Here is a 26,629-nt window from a genome sequence, read left to right on the forward strand (position 1 = left end):
AATCTATGTATTAACATACAAGCCCTCCCAGTCATTCTGATGCATGATTGAGTTTAAGAATCACTCCCCTAGGGGAGGGGATGGCATTCTTTTTCTATAAAGGACCACACAGCAAATATTTTAGGCTTTGTAAACCATACACATACGGCCTTTCCATGCAACTACTCAATTATGACATTATAGCACCAAAGCAGTTATATACACACAATATGTAAACAAACGAGTGCAGTTGTGCTTCAATAAAATTTTATATACAAAAACAGGAGGGCAGATGGTTTTGATCCGCAAGCAACAGTTTGCCAATCTCTGCTCTAGGCTAACTACTAAAAGAAGAGTAAGTAGGCCGGGCGCGGTGGCTCACGCCTGTAATCCCAGCACTTTGGGAGGCCGAGGCAGGTGGGTGACGAGGTCAGGAGATTGAGACCATCCTGGCTAACACGGTGAAACCCGTCTCTACTAAAAATACAAAAAATTAGCCAGGCGTGGTGGTGGGCGCCTGCAGCCCCAGCTACTCAGGAGGCTGAGGCAGGAGAATGGCGTGAACCTGGGAGGTGGAGGTTGCAGTGAGCTGAGATCGCACCACTGCATTCCAGCCTGGGCAACAGAGCAAGATTCCGTCTCCAAAAAAAAAGAGTAAGTATACACATAGAAGAAAATGAAAATAAATTTAAAATATCTGATTAACTGAAAAGAAGAGATACAAAAAGAAAAATAAAACAAGTGGATACGACAGAAAATAAAATAGTAAATATAAAACCAAGGATATCAGTAATTCTCTTAAATATAAATGAACTAGTAAAAGTGAAAGACCCAGGCTGAATTTTTAAAAATAGGTTGCTTAAATGAGATATATTTTTACCTATAAGGTCACAAAAAGGTTAGGGAAAGACAGACTAAAGGAAAACACAAATCAAAAGAAAGCTGGTGTAGCTACACTAATTTCAAACAAAGCAGCTTGAAAAAGCATTACTGGAGATAAAGAGAGATGTTTAATAATGAGAAAGCGGTTATTCCACGGGAAAAAAATCAGAACCCTGAATATTTATGTACCCAGTAACACAGCTTCATATATATAAAACAAAAACTGAAAAACTAAAAAGGAAAAATAAATAAATCTATAAACATAGGAAGAAATAAAATTTTACCCACTTCCAATAAGGTTATGGTTTTTATTACTATCAGCTAAAAGAATTCATAAAACTAATTCATTATCGCTAGCCCTAAAATTTAAAATTTTTGTTAAACATTTGTAAAAGGTTATAAATATTCTGGGCTTAAATTTTTTTCTAAATAATTATGAAATATCAAAACAAGCCTCAATTATTTTCTTCCTAGCAGCTATCACTTACTGAAATAATAGACACTGATTTTTATATGTGGATTGGAAGCTTCTTAAGGAGAAGAAACTGTCTTGTTCATGCTGCAACCCCATTACCTAGAACAGTCTAGGAATAACTGTCACAGCCAACTAACTCTTCCTGCTGCTTACCTTGTCCCCTAAAGTTTATTCTCAACATGGCATCCTGGGTTAAACAAAGTCATATCACATCACTGTTCAAAATCCTCCTATGACTACATAAAAAGGTCTACCAGAACTCTAAGATCTTAACGGTCACACAGGTCTCTCCAACCTTATCTCCTACTTCTTTCTCTCTAATCCCCCCACCAGCCTAGCCTCCCTCCTATGATTCATGGAAGGGCCTTTGCCTTGCTTCTTCTGCCTAGAATGCTTTTTTCATCCACATCCATACTGTTCACTCACCATCTTCATGTCTTTATTCATCTGCTGCCTTCTCAACGAAGTTTTCTCTGGATACTAAAATCACAAACTTCCCAACACCCTGGTACTCTGATGTATCCCTGCCTGTGTTATTTTTTCCTAGCACTTATCATCTATATATTTTACTTATTTTGCTTATCTGTGTCCTGCTACTGAAATATATGAGCTGTGGGATTAAAAACTTTTGTCAACTTTGCCCCTGTTATATCTTCAACATGTGGAACAATATCTAGAACGGCACACATTTCACAGTATGGAGACTTTCAGTCTCCAGTGAAAGCATTACTAAGTTATTTAAAGTAATACTACAAACACAAACAATGATACACACTAAATAATGTACAAATTTTTATACGTAATAAAAGCAATAAATATTTTATAATATAGTAAAAAATACAAGGATAAAACCAGTACAGTGGAACTTCTATTCTGAAGGCCTTGTGGGGCAAAGGGAACAGAATTCAAAACCCACATTAGATGCAGTCTAACAGGGACTCTTCCCACCAAAAGCTGGTATACCAAACAACTATACCCTCGAGGTTAAAGTAAATCATAAGTAAGATCTTATTTTCCTATAGTCAATTCCTTTCAAGCTCTTCTTGAAAGAGAATAACAGAGAAATGAATCAAATAGAGTGCTTCATTAAGGTCAACTGCTTGGGTGGTCCAGACACTCAAGACCTTAAACTCTGTGGGCTCAGACTGGTAGTACTCCCAACCAACAGCCAAACAAAATGCAAAATTTCCCTGGAAGAAGGTGTCTGGCCTCAAATTATTCCCAAAATAATTTCCCAAAAGGCACCAGGTACAACAGGAAACAAGAAACCATGAGCCAAGAACAGTATAAAAAGAAACAGACAATAGGAAAAGACCCACTTAAAATCCTAGAGTTATCAGACACGGACTATACAATAACTGAGCAAACTTGACTTTGGGAATTGAAAAATTATAAAAAGTGACATAGATTTTTAAAATAACCAAATGCAATTTCTACAAATAAAAATATAGTAACTGAAATTTAAATTCAGTGGGCATGCATAACAGTAGCTTAGACACAACTCAAGGGATCATTAGTGAATTGAAAGACAAATCAGAAGATACCATTTAGGATACATATAGTAGGTGCTAAAATATTTACTGAATAAACAAAAGAATTAAACACAAAAAGCAAATCACAAATTACAACTGTGTTGACATTGACACTTTTGTTCTTGCTCCAAAGTTTCGAAAAGAGACTGGTATGATTGGGTGCAGAAACTGAACAAGATAAGCATATTAAAATATATTGAAGGATAGAAATTATTAAAGTGAGCAGGCTGCAGTGGTTTTCTATATAATGGAGATGGGAAAGAAGGAAAGAAAATGGAGAAAAGGAAGAGATGGAAATAGAGAAGGAAGAGATGGAAATGAAGTAGGAATAGATGGAAATGGAGGAGGCAGGAGAGGGAGAAGAGATGAAATACAGGAAGAGGAAATGGAGAACAATGGAAGAGATGGAGGGGAAGAGGAGGTGGATGGAGGAAGCGATAAAAGGAAAAAGAGGAGGGAGAGACTGGAGGAAGAAAGGAGTACAAGAAGGGAGAAGGGGACAAACAGGCAGAAAGAGAAGAGAAGGAAAAAGAAGACCAAGTAAGATAAGGTTTTACTTTTTGTTGCCTTCAAGTAACACTTGGAAACTGCCCCTAGCAAGCACTGAGACACTATAGGCCCACAATGACTTATCTGCATGCCTGAAAGTCAAAAAGCTCTGAAAACCCAACTTTTGTTTTGTCCTTTAAACTCATTTGGTGGCATTAAACTCATCTGAACTCAGTTTATAACAAAACATGATGTGAACTGATATGAGGCTATTTATGTGTATTCTACTCAGTATGAATTCACATACATTTATGGCAAAAACATGGCTGGGCGTGGTGGTTCACGTCTGTAATCCCAGCACTTTGGGAGGCCAAGGCAGGTGGATCATTTGAGGCCAGCAGTTTGAGACCAGCCTGGCCAACATGGTGAAACCTCATCTCTACAAAAAACACAAAAATTAGCCAGGCATGGTGGCGCATGCCTGTAATCCCAGCTACTTGGGAGGCTGAGGCAGGAGACTCCCTTGAACCCAGGAAGTGGAGGCTGTAGTGAGCCAAGATCGTGCCACTGCACTTCAGCCTGGGCAACAGAGCGAGATCCTGTCTCAAAAAAAAAAAAAAAACCCAGAAAACATTAATGTGCTTGATTATAGGGTGCTGCCCCAAGCCCAGCAGAAACTGTTACATAATACATGGGGTATGACCTTATTAATTTTCTAAAATCTAATACATTCTGAATTCCAAAACACAAGTGGTCCCCAAGGTTTCAGATAAGGGTCTGTGAATTTATATTAATCACGCCTTGTCCTTTTTTTTCTTTTTCTCACTTCGGGAAAGACATGTATTGAAATGGCTTTTTAAACTTTCCACCTCACTTTTTTTTTTTTTTTTTTTTTTTTTTTTTTTTGAGACAGCGTTTTGCTGTTGACACCCAGGCTGGAGTGCAATGGTGTGATCTTGGCTCACTGCAACCTTTGCCTCCCGAGTTCAAGCGATTCCACTGCTTCAGCCTCCTAAGTAGCTGGGATTACAGGCATGCACCACCATGGCCAGCTAATTTTGTCTTTTTAGTAGAGATGGGGTTTCACCATGTTAGCCAGGATAGTCTCAAACTCCTGACCTCAGGTGATCTGCCCTTCTTGGCCTCCCAAAGTGCAGGGATTACAGGCATGAGCCACCACACCTGGCCTCCACTTCACTTTTATGGGTACATGTATTCCAAAACCCGAAACTTCTGCTTCTCAAATTCATATAAACTGCACCATTTTACATGGCAAATAAAAGAGCAAGCCAAAATTTATACCACATCTCATAGAAAAAAAATACATCTTATGTGGATTTTCTTCAGTGAAACAAACAGTTCAGTAAGAAGAACCCCCAACACTATAAATTTTCATGCACAAAATATGCTCTGATTCACATTAAGTAGTTTCTTATACCAAAGTTCCTCTCTTCCCTTGAAGCTGTATCCTTCCTTGTTCTAATTAAAACAATGAACAACAAGACTTGGGATTTCTGAGCTGTTTTACACTTTAGCATATCCAGCAGTGACTATGGTTATATCTAACAGCTAAATTACAAACTGAGATTAGGAAACATTAATCCCTATAAACTATTATACCACAGATACCTTGGAAAACTCAAATTTTAGCTGTCTACACTTCCCACACTGTGCTTTTACAACGGGAAGCTCTCCTTGGCTTTTCTCTAATCTCACAGGTCCCTCTAGCTAAGTCTCTTCTGTTGGCTGTTCTTTCTCTACCCAACAATTAAATGTTGAGTATTCTCCTTCTCTCCAGACTATACACTCTCTAAATGACCTCATTCATTCTCAACGGTTTTAAATACCTTCTATATGCTGACAACTCTCAAATGTTTGTCTCTAGCCTAGACCATCTCTGAGTTCCAGACCTATATATCCAATTGCCTACTAGGTATCCCCCCATGGGTATCTCCAAGCCACTCTAATTTCATATAGACACATAACACCAACATCATCCAAAACTGATCTCCCTAAGTCCTCCCCAATCCCAGTAAATAACGTCACCATCTACTCAGCTGCTCAGGCTCATAATGTGCTCAAGTTTTCCTCTGACCCACAGAGATCGTCTACCAACAGTTCTTGTGCTTAAATCCACTGTTTCTCTTTACCTCTGCTGCCACTCCTAATCTAAGGCCAGACCAGTATTGTCTCTGCCTATACTACTACCAGAGCCTCTTAACTCGTCTCCTTGCTTCTATTTTTGACTTCTTTCCAAACCACAAAGTAGACAATATAATCCTCTAAAAAATAATTTGGATCAACAGCTGCCAAAATCACTAAATGAAAGGCTGAGGGGGAACTGTATAAAGGACAGATCAGGCTGATAACACCTAAACCCACTGCTCAATATTAGGATCACAAAGAAAGACAATCAGACAGTGTATGCCTTCTGACAGAAATCCAAAATACCACACATGAAAATATGTACCAACCCCACTCTAATAAATTAGACTTGATTCTGATCAAGCCATTAGAAAAATTTTCAATTTTGAGGAAATACAGGAGATAAACATTAAAAAGCAGAAATATAAAAGCACCACACAACACAATAAAAAAATCTAGTGTGCAGGAAGAATATTTAACAGATGTTTTTTTCTTCACTAAATAAATGGCAAGAGGAGAAAAAAGTGAGATAAATCCTATAGATGAATAGAGCCTTAAGAGGTATATCAACCAATTGCAATGGTGAACTTTCTTCAAATACTGATTCAAAACAAACTGTAAAAAGATATTTGTAAAACAATTGAGAAAATGTGAACACATTATTTGACACTAAGGGTTAAACTTTTAGGTGTGACAATGGTATTGTAACTGTCTTTCTAAAAGACACTTTATTTGATATACATGATGAGTACCATGTGCACATACACACACATCTTAGTCCAGCAGGATAGCAGGGCTGGGAAAAGATGGGGTAGGGATCTAGATGAATAAATACTAGTCATGTATTGATAATTTCTTGAAACTGGATGATAAGTAGTAATGGAAATTCATTATAATACTATTTCTGGGTATGTCTGAAATGCTTCATTAAAAAATTATAATAAATTTAATCACTTTACTCCCTTGCTTAAAATCCTGCACTGGAATCCCAATAATATAACTCAAAAGGGTAAAGAAAATAAGATGAGGGTGGAATACGTGAAATCAGCATCTAAAAGATCACAATGAATTCTTAAAAGAAGGCACATTCCCTTTGCTCTGAACTGTCAAAAAAAAAAAAAAAGAACTAACAGCTACTGAAGAATAACACCATTAACACCTCAGTAAAGCCACAACTTGTGATTCTCAGAAGCTAAAACAGCAGAGAATTTATCTACCTTGCAGAATAACAGAGAAGTGACTATTTCTAAGCCAGAAAGTACAGGGATGAGCACAAGGAGCAACTGAAAATCTACGGAATCGTTTTATCAAACTCTTTCCCATCCCCGATTCAGGGAACACAACATTTTACACACAAATGTGCACATGAGTGCACACACACACAGGATTTTGTGGAAATGGAACCATGGAAAAAGGAAAAAGCAAGTTCTTGGACACATTTAAACTTTTGTTTGTCAAAGTTAAAATTTAATAGGAGGATTGGGTGAGAAAGTCAAGGATATCTCCCAGAATATAGAATAAGAGAAAGACATAAAACTTGAAAGCGAAGACAAAACATAAAAGACAGAGGATCAACCCAGGAAGTTCAATATCTGAATAACAATTAGGTAAGAAAAGACTAAACTAATAAAGGGGAAAAGCTTACGAAAAAATAATAAGAGAAAACTTCCCAGAGCTAAAGAAAATCACAAGCTTTCAGAAGTAAAAGAATCAAATAGTAAAAATTTAAAACATCTTCAATTTAAACTAAAATGAAAAAATTTAGTAAAATTATTAGAAATTGAAAATTCAAGGACTTCAAAAATAAGACAACTGGCTATATTTTAATATTCACATGAAGATGCAGTATTCTCAGCAGCACAACCTTAGTTAACTATTTTATTTATAAGAAATAAAGTCGGTTCTATACAAAGTTTAATAGAGGCCATGATAATTGATAAAGTATCTTGAAATTTCCAGGTAGATATAACTGACTAGTTAAAAATATATTTGAAGACTTTTGCCCTTTTATTTAAAGGGGTCCCTTAAAAATTCAAGACTTTGAACAGTCCAATGAAGTAACGGGACAATCACAATTTAAACCATTATTTGGTATTAATGAAATTAAATAACACATGCCATAATAGCCATAACAACAAACTAAATAATAAATGAGGCTCAGAATCAGGTTTATTTAGAACCTTTACAAAATTTAGTCATTTCAACTACTTAAATTTTCAAGACAGTTTAGCCTACTGCAGCTTTAAGAACATCAATTGTACTATTCTATATGTACAAAGAAAACATGTAAACCTTTTCTTGAAGATTCAAGTTTATTAGCAACATCGGGTTTGAGGATATGTTACTATTGGTGCCCAACCCCCTGCACCCGTTAAATGAGACTGCCTTAGAAGGACACTATTTATTCAAAGGTACAGTATATGCACTTAGATGCCCTTAACACAGACCTAAAACACAGGATGGTTGTACAACACCTTCAATGGCTACAGCAGGAAGGTACCATAGGGTGGCTTTATTTTAGTCATTGTCTATTTTCAATCTTAGTGCCTGCTACTTACTGCCTGTATTACTGCTAATGCCCAATCTTCTGTCTCTTGTAATTTACTTTTTCACCTTATAGACTTCTTTTCCCTCTATCAATGTCCCTACAAGAAAAGTTAGCCTTCTTGCCAGTAAGTCAAATGGTTGCTTTCTTTCATTAATTTAAATTACCCAATCCCAGTGTATCACAAAGAATATTCAACAGCATGGAAGAAGAGAGATCTATTTAGTACTAATTTATTGCTATTGTTCTATAAACAATTGTAAATCAAGATATATATATATATATATATATATATACACACACACACACATACCAAGTTATATATTAGTTTGGTGTAGTCCCAGAAGGCTGGTCTCTAGAAAGCCATGGTTATATCATCACTTTTATATATATTTTTAAAGACTCATTTTTGGAATAATAGACTGTGCTGAAATGTTAAAAGTTTAGAAAGAATCTATTTACAACAAAACCTTATTTCTTTCCAGCCACTCTGCAGCATAACAACAAAAGGCCAAATTCCTCTTGCCTGCTTTTTGAGGCAGACTGCAGGGCTCAGCACCACATAATAATCCTACAGGTTTTTAACTCTATCTGGTTTGATTGCCCAGAGCTACTGCATGATTATCTGACTACTTGATTTAATACTCATGGGTAAGGGTGAGGACAACTAAATTGAAAAGCCCCCCAAACCCACCCTCAATTCATAAGTGAAAGCCATTACAGTGCTTCACAAACCCAAGTTTGCCTAGAAATAAAACTGCTAATGAAATCTTTCACATGGTCTTGAAGTTAAGCTTACATAACATATTCAATAGATAATAGATTAATAACTGGAATATATAAAAAGCAAGTATAAATAACCACAAAAAAGGTCAACCAACCAAAAAGTTGGCTACAATGCTGACAAAGTTCCTTTGTCAGAGGAAATATAAATAACCAAACACATGAAGGTGATCAATCTTATCAGAAAGCATAGATGTTTATAAAGGGTGAGATATTTTTCAACCATCTGATAGACAAATTTTAATAATAACCAGAACTGAAAAGAATGTAGGACAGCAGACACTACTGGTGGGAGTGTATGTGGTAAAGCCTCTTTTGGAGCAAATTAGCTATATCTAACACAATTCTAAAATAAATGAAAACTTTGATTCAGAAATTCCACGTCCAGACTATTTTAAGAAATATATCTGTGTGTATATACACAAACACATGTAGTTTGTACAAAGGTGCTTATTTCAGAACCATTTAGAAAAATTATATATAGTAAACAAATTTCTATAGAAGACAAAATGGTTATGATATGTCCATATTATAGAATACTATGCAACCGTTTTAAAAAATGATGCGAAATAACACATGATGGTATTTTTTTAAAAAGCTCCATCCCATATTGAGTAAACACAGCAAATGGCAAAATTACATTCAGAATGGTATCATTTACGTAAACACAGTCAAAGCAAAACCATATACTTTGATATTTAGTATGTATGTAAAGGCACAGTAACAGGTAGAAAAAGACATGCTACATATTAATAAAAGTGTTCTCCTCTGTTTACACCTGGGCTCGGGGCTTGAAGGTGGTTTTGAAGGGATTTTTGCTTTACCTTCATTGTTTGAATTTTGAAAGGGAAATGACATTTGTATATTCGTAAATAAACAAAGTTTGTAAGTTCGTAAATAAACAAAAAACATCAGGTAGGGGCAGTATAATCCATTTGTTTTATATGTTCATGTTTTATATGTTTACATGATTCTGGTATAGTGTATGTGCACTGGATGTGACAAAGACTAACACGCAGGAGTATATATCAAACTGTTAAGAACTATATAAATCCCAAGACAGCCTATCACTATATACATATCTTTATTGTTTAAATTTTTTATAAAGGTATATATTTTTAAAGAAGAGAATTAGCTGAAATGTTACCCTCTGATCTTTGTCAGAGGTTACTTTTTAAAAAATAATTAATATATTCCTCAACAGTCCAAATGTTATGTATTATTTGAAAAAAGAAAAACTAAGTAAATATAAAACTATAACCATTGAACCTAAAATGTTTAAGAAATAAAATAAAATCTGGATATGGCCCACACCAAATGCAACATTTAGGGTTATCTACAAATTAGGTTTGGTTTTTTTTTTTAAAAAAGGAAGAAATTTGGCAATGCCCTTAAGTATATGAGAACTTATTTGTTAATCCTGCTTTTGTCTTAAAAATTGGTAGTTGAAAAATTATTTTCTCATTTATTTCCATAAGATCATATAAAATAGTTACATAAATTCTTGGAATAAATCATAACGATATGCCAAACCAAATTTTCTATCAGATTTCCATTTAAATGTACATAATAGTTCAAATGACTGTCTACCAACACCATCATTTTGATATATTTGTATCCTATCTCTCATAGCCCCTAGGGGAATTACTTCTTAGAAGAGTTCACTACATACATAGTCAAAGGAAGGCTGAAACTGTTAAGAATTAAAACCTCCAGATATGGACCAGTCTTCCTTAAGAACCTGGCAAAAAAACACTCAAAACATTTTTGAGGAACCTCAGGTTTCCCTTCATACACATCTGTGATGTTGATGTGATTATAAAGTATATCTCTAGGCCTCGTAACAAAAAAAGGTGTAATGAAAAAAGAAAAAAAGCTCAAGTATTAAGTGTTATAATGGAAAATACCAAATGCACATTTGGGACCCTAGATTTGGTACTGGTTTGCTTTCTGTGCCTGGATCTGGGACATATTGTCTCAGCAGGTCTCAGTTTCCCAATCTGTAAGATGGAAATATCAAAACACTCTGAACACTTCACAGAGTTGTTCACACCTGAGGAGTTAATATATATTAAGTATACAAAAGTGCTTTGGAGAACTATAATGCCTAATAAGGCATTATAGAAATAATGTGTTTTTAAAATTATCCTTACCAAACTAAAACACAGGCAAAATCAATTTTTAATCAAATTATACCCTGTGCATAATCTTAAAAGGCTAAATATTTTCTAGAAAAATGTTGGGACACTGACAATTAACAATCATATGAATTAAAATAATGCCCATGGCAAGCCATTTTGCTTCTTTAAATATTTTATTTCCACAGAATTCTACTTGTGTCAAATACAACAGGAAGGATATCAAGCTAGCTAGTCAAATCTTCCTGCCAAAATCTGTCATTCCTCCAAAGGCAATGTTCTTCCTCTAAGCTTCTGCACATATTCCACGTTTCTTCCAATATCCCTTCATATCTACCACCAAGACTGAAGCTTGCTTGGGTTGCAAGGTAAATTGTCACCTCATGCTTGCCAGATCCCACACAGACACATCAAGTGAAAAAAGATGTCAAATGACATGCACACACATGCATAAATGTACACACAAGTGTACACACACGCATAAACACACAAGTGTCCTTCATTCTTTAGGGAGAAATATATTTCTTACACAGCAAATGATCGTCACCTTAAAAGGAAGTGTATAACAGAAGCAAAAGAAGAAAAATAAATCTTACTCACCATCTCCCATAGCCATTAGATGGTCCAGGGAGCTCTCTGAAACCAAGAGGTCAAATAGCACAGCAAATAAGTACAGCTCAGTGCCTGCGCCACTGGGCTCGGCCTGCAGCCTGCAGACACCCGGAGCACTGTGTGACCCAGGCCTCGCTGCAGCTCTGCACCGCAATAGCCAACAGCTGCTACTCCACTTCAAAATAAAAGTCTGGGGTCTTGCTGAAAACCCTCGTTTATTTAGCACAGCCTAGAAGGACTTGATTAAGATTACTCTTTAGCTGCACATATGCTGTTGGATACAGGTTATGATGTTTCTCCTTGTACTGGCTGCCTGAAATTTAATCTAAGAAAAGCTCTGAGAGCCAATAAATGCCATCCCGCTGGGGGACTTTTAATGCAATCATCAAAACACAAGGCATGTGTTCAGCAATCATTTTCTGCTTCCCTAAAGATATCCATGTAATCAGTAGCAATCACATGATCTGATGGATTAACTGATTTGCGCCTTTTTAAAAAGGTTTTCATCCTTTTGTCGTTACCTTTTAATATTTACAACAGAAGATTGCTAGAAGTGCATAAACAGGAATAGCCCAGTTTCCATGATTAACTGCTCTCATTATGCAGGAAGCATTTCTGGCTGCCGTAAACAAATCACGTCAAAGGCAGCCCATCAAAGGCTGCTCTGTGCGCGGACAGCAGGGCCACACGGAACAAAGCTTGCTTCTGGTGGAGACAGAACCTAGCCAATGCGCAGCTGCAGGGGCGCAGAGCACCCTCTATCCAAGCTGACAACCATCAGCACATTGTCAAGCTCTGAAGGCAGGCCCTGGAGCTCATGATCACAAACAGATACATTTTAAAAATCAACCAAAGAAAAGAGCTGCTTTGCTTTTCACCAAAGGGTATGTTATAAAAATATACAACACTAGACTGGAAGTTATCTTATTGACTCATAGAAGCCAAATATTAAGGTAATTTCAAAGCCTCATTTCCAGGTTTTATTTTATTGCCAGCCTCCAAGAACAATTCTTTTCCTAGCAACTGTTTCAAACAGAGAAGCCAGAAAATACTTTACTAATGATTGCATGGCCAAGACTGCATTAGGTCCTAAACACACACTCGACAAATAAGAATTATGCATAGTTTTTTTCACAGTGAAAGAGAAAAGGATTTGCAATTACAGCCACCAACACTGTTAGTGTTTACATCCTTGGTTTGTGCAGGAGACTGTCTAGAAAGCTCCATAACGACACCAGAGCCTGCCATAATCGCAGGGGGCCTCCAACTTTCAGTCTTTTCTTTCCTACAGGGCTGGTGTTCCCTCCTTCTAGTCACGATCTGACAGATTTTAAATCCAGTTTTCTTCTAACAGCAGAGCTAATTCTACTGCATTTAGGGACTCTGCCTAACTTACTTTTACAATATAACAAGTTGAGTTCAAAAAACCATCAAATACTCTATAACTCACTTAATGACTGTTCAGATGACAACTTTTAGCTATAAAAAAGTTATATCACCTTTACAACACATCCTTTGGTTTCTTGTATTTAGTAAAATGATTTTTTTCATCACGAAACACTCTAAATCAATATGCTGTAAGATGTATGATGTGTCATTATTATGGTTTCAGGCAAAGACACACCAAAAAATTTTGTTTACCATAATAGTTTCTGGTCACAGAATATCAGGTGGAACAAATTTGAATTGCGTGCCATTTTTGGACAGACCCAAAACAATTTATTTTGCATAAATGCACCAAGTGAGGGAGAGAAAAGGTAGTATCTTCAACAGCTCTTTGTGTGCATGAACTATTTCCACAAGATTTCATGCCGAGCCTTTACTCTGTCCTAAAATGTTTTCCTGTTTCTATCACTTTATTTACAGTTTTAGTTTTAGTGTGCAATAAAAATGAAATCAACAAAGGCCTGAAAATTTTGTGGGGAAAAATTGTGCAGAAATAAAGAAGTTGAATTAAACTCCATGGTATTACTTCATGTACAATTTCCCTTCAAATTGTTACTTATAAAAATTTGTTTTCAGTATTCAATTGATATATTTTTCTACCTGGGAAAACTACTCAAGTATCATGGGCTGGGATGAAACACACCGTAATTTTTCTCATTAAAACTGGTGAAAATAATTTTTTCATCTAATGGTCTTTCACTTGGCAGCAGGGTATTTAGGAATAATTTAAACTCATTAAACAAGGAGTAGTTATATTTCCTCCATTACCAACTGTAACCACATTGTATATCCATTTATTTACTTGTTTATGATCTATCTCCATCACTAGATTATAGGCTCCTTAAGGGGAGAAATTTCATTATCTTCTTCCTGTTGTGACATGATCTAATTTACATTTTAAGAAGATCCCTATGATTTCTGAGTAGCAAATGGATTCCTGGGGGCAAACATGGAACAGAAGTCTACAGAAGTAGTCCAGGCAAAAGCTAAAGGAGATTTAGAGAGGATATTAGCAGTGGAGATGGAAAAAATAAGCAAATTTGGGATATGTTAGTATTTCAGAAGTAGAAATGTTTGATCAGTTAGAATAGGAAATCAAGTCAGGTTTCTAGCTTGAGCTGATGATGGTGCCACTGACTAAAATGGCTAAGACTGGAGAAGGAACAGATCTGAGGGGCAAGAAAAGATAACAGGGTTTCATTTTTGGACATAGTAAGCTTGAAATGCCTATTAGGCAGCCAAATGGGAACGTCATCAACGCCACAGGCTAACAAGTCTAGACCTAACCCAAAGGAGAGATGAATGATGGCTAGACCTACATACTGGGAATCATTAGCAAAGAGTTATCATTTAAAGCCTTTGAGTGGGGTTGGATCACTAAGAAAGAGAGAATAAAAACAGGGAAGAGGAGGCCTGAGCCCTGGGATTTTCCAACGTGATAAATAGGTTTCCTTCTTCTAGCATCCTCTTGTTAATTAATTCATTAAGGAATTTTTCAGTGACAGCATATTATCATCAAAAACATTATGACCAATATGACTTTAACTTTCACATTTGACCATACTTGCAATATTCAGACTGTAATCATCAATGCAAACAATCTTTGAAGTCTTCTTCAAAAAAAATAAATGCCAGAGACTAACTCCGAACCTCCCTGTTTATGGAGTGATAAACAAGAGAAAAAGTAATGGGAACTAAAGAAACAAAAAAGCTCTATTTTGAAGGTAACAGAAATAATGTCACAAAATACAAGAATAACAGTGCTTTCGAAATAAACCATACCCAAGCAATGAATACCTTAGATTTTATAGGTATTCTACTTTTTTCCTTAGAGTTGTAACTAACTTAGTCTGAAATACACAAACGATCATGTTATGAAAACACACAAGTTCAAGCATCTTATCAAATCTCTTCCTACTGTTTCTGGTTTCTACAGAAATTGACAGAGGTAACTGCTAGAAAAATAAGGAGAAGATACTTAAAACACTTTCTATTCAGAGAAGTGAAGTGAGAATTGTCTGGCATTCAAGGTGAGGACTGGTAGCACTGAAGTCAATTTATGCTTCTGGAACTAAGTTTAGATGTGGGTAAACACAATCTTTCTAACACTCACTTACTCCATCTGACTTCCTGCAACACATCCTCAGTCTTGGTTTAACCCAAAGAACAGTAACTAAATTATATTAGTAACTAGTTTTCCAATTATTTGACTATAAATTCACACACCAAATTTTTACTCCAACATCATTTATATTACTAAACTAACCACACTCTCTTTAATATGAAACTACTTTACTAGGTGGAAAAGCAACCTATATTATCTTTGGAAATAGAATATATTCTTTACATATATGGCTAATTAATATTTAAAGTCTCAAGTGTAGGTAAATGCTACCCAACAAAGCTAAACATAATTTATCAACTTTACAAAAAGGAGAGGAACCACAAAAATCAAATCAATACCAGATATTAACTCCAGACCTCCCTGAATTCCAACTTGGTCTCATTCTACTTAAGCCTGAGGTGATTATGCTAGTGAAGTTCCTGTGTATGAGTCTCTTGATCAGTTATAGTCTCTTGATCTATTATAGTCTGTACACAGATATAATGGAACCCATCAACCCCACAATTTCTATTAAAGACAACTAAGTAAAACAATTATTCTAGGTATAAAAACACATTTTATGCATGGAAAATGGAGGGCAAGAGGGTCATCATACCTCAACCCAGAAGACACAAAAAACAAGGCAGTATCACCAAAAAAAAAAAAAAAAAAGAACAGTATCATTTTACACAACTGACCCACTATTAAATTTCCACTCACTCCAAAAGAATCAGAGGATAGATAATTATCAGCAGGATGTAAATATTTTGTTATTATATCTCAACTAAGTTTTCAAGCCACAAAATCAACTCTTTTGAATCAGTGATATATAATACATTTTAGTGCCTAAAACTTTGCTAAATAGTCTTAGAAGTGTTTGAGAGCTTAATTACTCTTACCTTTGCAGACACTCAAAATCATACCGCCTGAACTTTGCGCTTCATCAAATTTGGCAAATATCATTTCTAATCTGGGAATAAAGAATAAATTGGGTTTGTTTGATTTTTTAAAACATATAGATTAAATAGAAACAATTTCCTTCACCATTCCCTTAGAAAAAACAATTGTAGGGATTCAGCTAGTTTTCTATACAACTCTCTTTCACAATTAACTCACTGAAAGAAGACACAAAACCCATCTCTCTTCAGTTGAAAGAAGTCACATATAGGTAGGACTCTACATATTTGCAGGTATGTTTGTGAAAAGACAATTTTTACACAAAGCAGTTTCTCATGTTTCATCATAAAATCATTTCTCCAAATCCATCAAAAATATCCTAGTTTCAACCTCATAATAAGTCTACTCAGTCACCAAGACATCTTTTAAAGGCACATAAAAATCATGCCAAAGTAACTTAAGGCAAACATACAAACAATAAAATATAAAATATCAAAAACTAAAGAGATGGCTAATATCACTGATAATCTGATGCTATCCCTGTTTCACACGACTATTTTCATACAACACCAATTCCACTGGTGCTTCTAATTTTATATTCAGGATAATTACACTTTCTGCACTTCTGCTATCACTTTTCTTAGTTAAAAATGTATTTATTACAAAAGTAATGTACATTCGTTATAAAAGAAAATTAGGAAATATAAATAGGAACAAAGAAAAAACCACATTTCTATCATTCAGAGAATGTATTTATTAACTGTATCCTTTCTGATACTTTTATATTCATATACAAATTTTCTTCAGAGTGAAATGGGATAAAACTGACAGCACTTTTTTTTTAGTTTGCTTTTCTTTCCCTTTCCAATATATTGTGCTATGATTCATTCTTAAATTTGTGACTTAGAGAATTGGGGAAGAGAGGAGGGTCACTGACATATTGCCTTTAGTTGCCAAATGTTCTTCTCTGACTTACCCATATACATGTGTCAAATTTCATTTCCTAAAACCTTACTTAAGCCTTGGTCCTCATCGTGGTCATTTCTTACCAGTAAATTATAGATACAGATACTTTTTGAAATAAATTATTGGCTTATTTCAGTAAGAACTAAAATTTTTTTTTAGTTGAAATCTCCTAGGAATTCATTATAATAGGATTTCTAAACCTTAACATCACCTCCTACTTCCAATAAATTCAACAAATACAACTATTTACATATTGAAAGCATTTCAGTTCAAAGACACAGGTCTCTTTATCCTACAGAGTGGTATATTCTGGAGGGTTGAACAGACACCAAGCAGGTTGCCCAGACACAAGAGGTGGACATAAGATAGAAGGAAGCATTGGAATTGGAGGCTGGAACCTCAGAAAGGAGGCTGGGCGTGGTGGCTCATGCCTATAATCCCAACACTTTGGGAGGCCAAGCAGCGCAGATCACCTGAGCACAGGAGTTCAAGACCAGCCTGGCCAACATGGCAAAACACACATCCCTACCAAAAATACAAAAATCAGCTGGGCGTGGTGGCACATATTTGTAGTCCCAGCTACTAGGGAGGCTGAGGCACAAGAATCGCTTGAACCTGGGAGACAGAAGTTGCAGTGAGCCGAGATCCTGACACTGCACACTCCAGCCTGGGTGACAGAGCGAGATTTTGTCTCAAAAAAAAAAAAAAAAAAAGAAAGAAAGAAAGAAAGGAGAGGATTTCGGAGACCTGTTTGAGAAAAAGCAGAACAAGACATGAAGGGGCATAACATTTGGCTATAGATTAGAAGAACAGGAGTAAAAAATTTAGGACAGAAAGCTCAGAAAGAGAAGTGGGTTGGCAAGGAATTAAGGTAAGGCAGATAATACATGGAGACAGGAATCTGGATGTAAGCAGCTTTAGTGGAAGAGGGTTCAAATGAAATAGTAGGCAAATATAATACGAATATGGGGGGGGGGGGAGGGGAAAAGAAGAAAAAGGGGCCAGAGTAGAAGGTATCACCCAAAGGTCTTTTGGGACTGGGTTGGGCTAAGAAAGACACACAGAGTAGATGATTGCCTCACAGCATTAACCTTGCTGCCAGCTCTTCAGTTACTCTATACACTCTTCCTATGACTGTTCTACTCTCTCTTCTCAGTCACTCTTTCCTTCTAATGATTCTCACTTTACCAACTTTCAAGTAAAATTAACATCTGACTTTTGTTTGGTATTTATTAAAAAATTTTAGTCACTTGTTCAAAATTTTATAAAGGATAAGTTCCTAACTTATCTTTAAAGCAAACAAAACAACAAACACAGTATAATTTTCTACGTGGCCCTCACTGAATCCCTCCAACCCCATCATTAAACTCTATACACTTATTTTAGAAAAACAAACGCATTTATAATAGATGATTATTATACATATAATTTGGTGAAAAAAGGAAGAAATAAACAATTTAAGAGCAGAAAGAAGAGCCTAAGATATTTTAAGTAATTCAGGGGAAGAAATTAGGAAATTCAATGGAAGAAAAATACAACAGAGACTGGATTGTCCAAAAGATTATAAACACAATTTAGGAGGCCTACAAAGCTCTAGGAAGGTTCTGACTTAGGATAAGGATAGAGGCCAGTAAAGTATTAGGAAGGTTCTAACTCATAGGGTAAGGAGGACAGAATTAGAAAAGCAACCCTAACCAAAGTCCAGACTTAAAAGTTTAGAATAAGAATAGTAAATCCCAAGTATAACATGAAAGAGACAATTAGGTATCTCAGACTTTATCTTTTTAAAATAACAGTATTATTGAGATAGAATTCAATACCATACAATTCACCTCTTCAAACTGTACAATATAATGATTTTTAGTATATCTGCAGAGTTGTGCAACCAAATAATCCATTTTAGAACATTTTCATCACCCCAAAAAATAACCACATACCCATTAGCAATCATTCCCCATTTACCCTGATCTCTCCAGTCCCAGGCAAACACTAATCTACTTCCTTTCTCTAAAGACTATATCTAGCCTATGAGTTGCCATATCTGGCCATTTCATATAAATGCAATCATACAATATGTGGCCTTTTGTGACTGGCTTCTTTCATGAATGTTTTCGAGGTTGATGCATGATGTATCAGTCATCCCTGTTGTGACCAAATAATATTCCATCGTATGGATTTACCACATTTTGTTTATCTATTCACCAAGTAATGGACATATGTAGATGTGGGGTGTCTCTATTTTTTGGCTATTATAAATAATGCTGTTATGAACACCTGTGTGTAGGTTTTTGTGAGGAATGTTTTCATATCACTTGCATATACAGCTAGGAATGGAATTACTAGGTTATATGATAATTCTATGTTTGACATTTTGAGGAATTATAAACTGTTTCCAAACTTGCTGCACCATTTTACATTCCCAATGGCAATGTATGAGGGTTCCAATTGCTCTACATCCTCATCAATATTTGTTATTGTCTATCATTTTTATTTGTCTATCAGTTTTTATTTTCGTCATCCTGGGGGTGTGTAATAGTTTTGATCTGTATTTCCCTCATGGTTAAATGGTGTTAAACATCTTTTTATGTGCTATTGCCATCTGTATATTCTTTTTGAAGAAATTCAAATATTTTGTCTGTTTTAAAAATTGGGTTATCTGTCCTTTTACTATTGAGTTGTAAAGAGCCCCTTATAACAGTCAAGGTACATGTCTTAGAAGATATTTGATTTTGGCCAGGTACGGTGGCTCATGCCTGTAATCCCAGCACTTTAGGAGGCCGAGGCAGGCGGATCACTTGAGGTCAAAGGTTGAAGACCACCCTGGCCAACATGGTGAAACCCCATCTGTACTGAAAATACAAAACATAGCTGAGTATGGTTGTGTGCACCTATAATCCCAGCTACTCAGTAGGCTGAGGCAGAAGAATTGCTTGAAGGGAGGTGGAGGGTGCAGTGAGCCGAGATCGTGTCACTGCACTCCAGCCTGGGTGACAGAGTGAGACTATCTCAAAAAAAAAAAAAAGACATTTGATTTGCAAGTATTTACTCCCATAATATGAGTTTTCTTTTACTTTCTTGATGGCGTTCCTTGAAGCATAAGTTTTTAATTTTGATGATATCCAATTTATCTATTTTTCTCCATTGGTTGCTTGTGTTTTGGTGTTGTATCTAAGAAACCATTGCCTAGTATTTTCTAAGAGTTTTATTATTTTGGCTCTTACATTTGGTTGTATGATCCATTTTGAGTTAATTTTTGGGTGTGGAGTGAGGAAGAGTTGCAACTTCATTCTTTTGCCTGGGGATATCCAGTTTATAAAGCACCACTGTTGAAAACACTATTCTTTCCTGCTCTATTAAATGGTCTTGGCACCTCTGACAAAAATCAACAGACCAAAAATATGAGTTTATTTCAGTATAGTTCCATCGATCTATATCTATTGTTATGCTAGTACCATACCACCAGAACTTACTTTTTAAAAAATATTTGATAGAAAAAAATTGTTTAATTATTATTTTAAAACTATTTGATGTCACTGGGCGCAGTGGCCCACACCTGTAATCCCAGCACTTTGGGAGGCTGAAGCAGGCAAATCACAAGGTCAGGAGGTCGAGACCAGCCTGGCCAACACAGTGAAACCCCGTCTCTACTAAAAGTACAAAAAATTAGCCCGGTGTGGTAGCAGGGGCCTGTAATCCCAGCTACTTGGGAGGCTGAGGCAAGAGAATCGCTTGAACCCAGAAGATGGAGGTTGCAGTGAGCTGAGATCGTGCCATTGCACTCCGGCTCGGGTGACAGTGCGAGACTCCAACTCAAAAAAACAAAACAAAACAAAAAACTATTTGACTTAATGTCTTTATGAACCATACTTAAGTTTAGTTGTTTTAACAAAGAAGAATGGTTCTGATATAAATTTAAGAGTGGGCAAAAACAAACTTTAACTTTAGAGGGCTATATCCAACAGAAAATTTGGAAACCATAAAGGGAGCAGTATTTGAGAATCAAAACTATGCCTTCTAAACATTAAAGTTAGAATTTGATCACTATAACAAAAGAATACTTGTTTCAAATGAATGTAATATTCAGTATAAACTCTTGAGAATATATGGTAGTGGAAAAAGGGAAATAGTGGAACAACAGTCTGAAGAAAGGTGTAAACCAAAATTAATCTACGCTTTAACTTACAGAAGTTTAAGATCTGTTTAATATGTGTTGTTATTTTGAGGATTCGAAATACTACCTATAAAATAATGAGGCCATAGGCGTCAAGAATAGAAAACACTCTGCATGTTTGAAAAGCAAAGCTCACGTACCCAGAGTCCTCCACTGCCTACTACCTGCTAAAGAAGCATCACCAAGGAGAATGACACAAGCACAGCATGGAAGAAAGAACAATGGACTGCGTGTCAGGAAGCCATCAACCTCTTACTGACTAGCTGTCACTGCTCTGGGTCTCAGAGTCTTCATCTGCCAAGTGACTACCCACTTCGAGGAGGGAGAAATGGTAAGAATGGCTAGGGGTAATAAGTCATTGGCCTATTTCAGTAAGAACATTAAAGTATTAGCTACCTGCATATGATAAAACCCCTATGAAGTTAATTCTGATAAGAGGAAAATCAAATAAAGAGTTTCCTCTAACAAGTAACATTACTAACAAAAGATATAAATCAAGAAGAAAGGAAAATTATAGGTCGTCATTTTGAGCATAGATGCAAAAATTCTAAGCACATATGTGCACACTTAATTTATAACAAAATAAGAAAAGAAGAAAGATGTTTTCAATAAGTGGTGTTGGGTCAAGTGAGTATCCACATGAAAAAAATTTTTACCTGAAGTCTTTTATCATTGCATTTGCCAACAAACAAACAAACAAATCCAAGTGGATTATAGATCTAAATGTGAATAAAACGTTAAGACAATTACATACAAGAAAGTCTTCATACATTAGGGTAAGCAAAGATTTCATAAATGGGGCACAGAAATTTCTACTCATAAAGAAAATGACTAAGAACTACATTAAAATTAAGAACTTATGTACATCAAAAGGTATCACCAAGAAAGTACAAAAGCAAGTCACAGAGTGAGAGAAGATACTTGAAGCATATAGCATTGACAATGGCTTGTATACAGAACATATAAAAAAGTTCTACAAATCAAGTTTTTAAAAAGAGAACTCAATTAAAAAAAAAAAATTGGCAAGAGGCCTGAAAAGAACACCACAAAAGAGGACATCCAAATGGCTGATAAACAGATTAAATGGTGCTTCTCTCTATTTGTAATCAGAAAAATGCATGTTACAACTGCAATGAAACACTACACCCACTAAAAACCTAAAATTAGTAAAAATAAGCCTAACAATACAAAATATTGGTGAATATGTAGAATAATGGAAACTTGCAAACAGTACCAGTGATAATACAAATGGGATACAACCACTCTGGAAAACTGTCCATATCAACTAAATGCCTCCAAAAGAATGAATTAGTATGTATACTACAAAGCATATACAAGAAAGTTATTAGCAGCATACTCATAAAAACCGTAAACCAAAAACAATGCAAATATCCATCTATAGTTTGGATTCGTAGTCTATTCATACAATGGAAAACTATAAGGCTATCAAAAAGAACTGTAGCTGGATCCAACAACCCAAAAGAATCTATATATATACATACACACGCACACACATACATATACACGCACACATATATATACACACACACACGTAAAAAACATAATTTTAACAGAAAGAAGTCAAACACAAAAAAGTATATGATTCTATTAATATAAAATTCAGAAACAGGCAAAACTAAACTATGGTGTTAGAAGTCAGGATTATGGTTACTTTTAGGAAGAGAAGAGGTAAACATTTAAAAGGATTTGAAGTGGCTTCTGGGATGTTGTAATGTTCTACTTCATCTGTGTGGTGGATACATGCACGCATTCACTTTGCTATAATTTATAGATTTGTATACTAATGATTCGTGCACTTTTCTGTATGGAGTTCCTAGCTGAATAAACATTTAAAATATTTTTTAAAAAAGTAATTCCCGCCTCTGATTTCCATATGTAAGAAGCTTGGAAAGTTGCTACTCTGCCCTAACAACAAGTAAAAAGTTAAACAAACTACAAAATCAACAACTCTTCTTAGATCTGTAAGAAAAGTGAGGTCACACGGCAAACTGCTGCACCAAAAATTAGAGATGGGGAGATGAAAACAGAGAATCACAACTTACCAGAGCATAACCCATCATTAGAAACCTCTGTGAAAACCAGTGCCAGGGTAGGAAAACCTGACCTGTAGTTAACAAATTGGTGGAGGATCAGAGTGGACAACTCTTGAGAGTTAAAAACTCCAGGGGACACAGTCATGGTGGTGCAGACGGAGATCACACTTTTTGAGTTTTACCTCCAGGAGTTCAACTTGGTTTTCAGAGTGAGTAACAATGCAAAATCCTATCATGTTTCCAGCAGGGAGAACCGAAAAAGAACCATTTTGAAATATGTGAGTGTATTCTGTTCTCCTTAACAATGTCTGACCTTAAGTGAAACTATTTAATTAGACTTAACCTGCTGGGGTTTTATCAGAGCCTAACTGACCTAGGAAAATACCCATCTCCTGCTGCTCTAGTTTTCCACGTGGAGAAATGGAAATCCCGAACTCCAGTCTCCTATACCCTTCCACCTGAAAAAAAAAAGGGAAATATATGATTCCAGCCCACTCTAGCTAGCCATTCTGTCCCACCTAAGTGAGAGGAGGGTGGGAAACACTTAGGAACATTTGTGAAGTTCACAATCCAGAGACAGAGGCTCACTAAAAGAGACCTACTCACAGGACTACAGAACACTTCCTCTCCCATACCTTACCAACACATTACTAAAGGCCTGTTTCAAGTAGTTCCTTTTACCTGATACATCATGTCCAACTATTAAAAAAAAATTACATGGCATTATAAAAGACAAAAAAAAGAGAGAGCAAGTAACAGAACCAGATCCAGTTATGGAAGATATGTTGGAATTACCAGACCAGGAATTTTTTTAAAACTATGATTAAGGAGGAGCCAAGATGGCCGAATAGGAACAGCTCTGGTCTACAGCTCCCAGCGTGAGAGACCCAGAAGACAGGTGATTTCTGCATTTCCATCTGAGGTACCAGGTTCATCTCACTAGGGAGTGCCAGACAGTGGGCGCAGGTCAGCGGGTGCAGCGCACCGTGCACGAGCCAAAGCAGGGCGAGGCATTGCCTCACTTGGGAAGCGCAAGGGGTCAGGGAGTTCCCTTTCCTAGTCAAAGAAAGGGGTGACAGATGGCACCTGGAAAATCGGGTCACTCCCACCTGAATACTGCGCTTTTCCGACAGGCTTAAAAAATGGCACACCAGGAGATTATATCCTGCACCTGGCTCGGAGGGTCCTACGCCCACGGAGTCTCGCTGATTGCTAGCACAGCAGTCTGAGATCAAACTGCAAGGCGGCAGCGAGGCTGGGGGAGGGGCGCCCTCCACTGCCCAGGCTTGCTTAGGTAAACAAAGCAGCCGGGAAGCTCCAACTGGGTGAAGCCCACCACAGCTCAAGGAGGCCTGCCTGCCTCTGTAGGCTCCACCTCTGGGGGCAGGGCACAGACAAACAAAAAGACAGCAGTAACCTCTGCAGACTTAAATGTCCCTGTCTGACAGCTTTGAAGAGAGCAGTGGTTCTCCCAGCAGGCAGCTGGAGATCTGAGAACGGGCAGACTGCCTCCTCAAGTGGGTCCCTGACCCCTGACCCATGAGCAGCCTACCTGGGAGGCACCCCCTAGTAAGGGCAGACTGACACCTCACATGGCCGGGGACTCCTCTGAGACAAAACTTCCAGAGGAACGAGCAGACAGCAGCATTCGCGGTTCACGAAAAACCACTGTTCTGCAGTCACCGCTGCTGATACCCAGGCAAACAGGGTCTGGAGTGGACCTCTAGCAAACTCCAACAGACCTGCAGCTGAGGGTCCTGTCTGTTAGAAGGAAAACGAACAAACAGAGAGGACATCCACACCAAAAACCCATCTGTACATCACCATCATCAAAGACCAAAAGTAGATAAAACCACAAAGATGGGGAAAAAACAGAGCAGAAGAACTGGAAACTCTAAAAAGCAGAGCACCTCTCCTCCTCCAAAGGAACGCAGTTCCTCACCAGCAACGGAACAAAGCTGGATGGAGAATGACTTTGACGAGTTGAGAGAAGAAGGCTTCAGACGATCAAACTATGAGCTACAGGAGGAAATTCAAACCAAAGGCAAAGAAGTTAAAAACTTTGAAAAAAATTTAGATGAATGTACAACTAGAATAACCAATACAGAGAAGTGCTTGAAGGAGCTGATGGAGCTGAAAGCCAAGGCTCGAGAACTCTGTGAAGAATGCAGAAGCCTCAGGAGCTGATGCGATCAACTGGAAGAAAGGGTATCAGCGATGGAAGATGAAATGAATGAAATGAAGCAAGAAGGGAAGTTTAGAGAAAAAAGAATAAAAAGAAACGAACAAAGCCTCCAAGAAATATGGGACTATGTGAAAAGACCAAATCTACATCTGATTGGTGTACCTGAAAGTGACGGGGAGAATGGAACCAAGTTAGAAAACACTCTGCAGGATATTATCCAGGAGAACTTCCCCAATCTAGCAAGGCAGGCCAACATTCAGATGCAGGAAATACAGAGAACACCACAAAGATACTCCTCGTGAAAAGCAACTCCAAGACACATAATTGTCAGATTCACCAAGGTTGAAATGAAGGAAAAAATGTTAAGGGCAGCCAGAGAGAAAGGTCGGGTTACCCACAAAGGGAAGCCCAACAGACTAACAGCGGATGTCTCGGCAGAAACTCTACAAGCCAGAAGAGAGTGGGGGCCAATATTCAACATTCTTAAAGAAAAGAATTTTCAACCCAGAATTTCATATCCAGCCAAACTAAGCTTCATAAGTGAAGGAGAAATAAAATACTTTACAGACAAGCAAATGCTGAGAGATTTTTGTCACCACCAGGCCTGCCCTAAAAGAGCTCCTGAAGGAAGCACTAAACATGGAAAGGAACAACCAGTACCAGCCACTGCAAAATCATGCCAAAATGTAAAGACCATCGAGACTAGGAAGAAACTGCATCAACTAACGAGCAAAATAACCAGCTAACATCATAATGACAGGATCAAATTCACACATAACAATATTAACTTTAAATGTAAATGGACTAAATGCTCCAATTAAAAGACACAGACTGGCAAATTGGATAGAGTCAAGACCCATCAGTGTGCTGTATTCAGGAAACCCATCTCACGTGCAGAGACACACATAGGCTCAAAATAAAAGGATGGAGGAAGATCTACCAAGCAAACGGAAAACAAAAAATGGCAGGGGTTGCAATCCTAGTCTCTGATGAAATAGACTTTAAACCAACAAAGATCAAAAGAGACAAAGAAGGCCATTACATAATGGTAAAGGGATCAATTCAACAAGAAGAGCTAACTATCCTAAATATATATGCACCCAATACAGGAGCACCCAGATTCATAAAGCAAGTCCTGAGTGACCTACAAAGAGACTTAGACTCCCACATATTAATAATGGGAGACTTTAACACCCCACTGTCAACATTAGACAGATCAACGAGAC

At 36.9% G+C, this 26,629-nt stretch overlaps 1 protein-coding gene across 42 annotated transcripts in view; it reads right to left on the reverse strand.

Annotated features, from left to right (window-relative positions):
• Positions 1-26,629, reverse strand: part of CLASP2 (cytoplasmic linker associated protein 2) — a 221,376-nt gene that overhangs the window by 150,676 nt on the left and 44,071 nt on the right. For 32 of the 42 annotated variants that reach the window (XM_024355363.3, XM_054681601.2, XM_054681602.2 and 29 more), the window contains exon 7: positions 16,030-16,100. In XM_024355363.3, coding sequence (XP_024211131.1) covers positions 16,030-16,100 — 71 coding nt within the window. Of the gene's footprint in view, positions 1-11,568; positions 12,270-16,029; positions 16,101-26,629 lie in introns of those variants that run through there. The other 10 variants (XM_054681634.2, XM_054681632.2, XM_054681628.2 and 7 more) reach the window with 2 other exon arrangements.

Source organism: Pan troglodytes, chromosome 2 (genome assembly GCF_028858775.2).
Source record: "Pan troglodytes isolate AG18354 chromosome 2, NHGRI_mPanTro3-v2.0_pri, whole genome shotgun sequence".
Taxonomy (NCBI): domain Eukaryota; kingdom Metazoa; phylum Chordata; class Mammalia; order Primates; family Hominidae; genus Pan; species Pan troglodytes.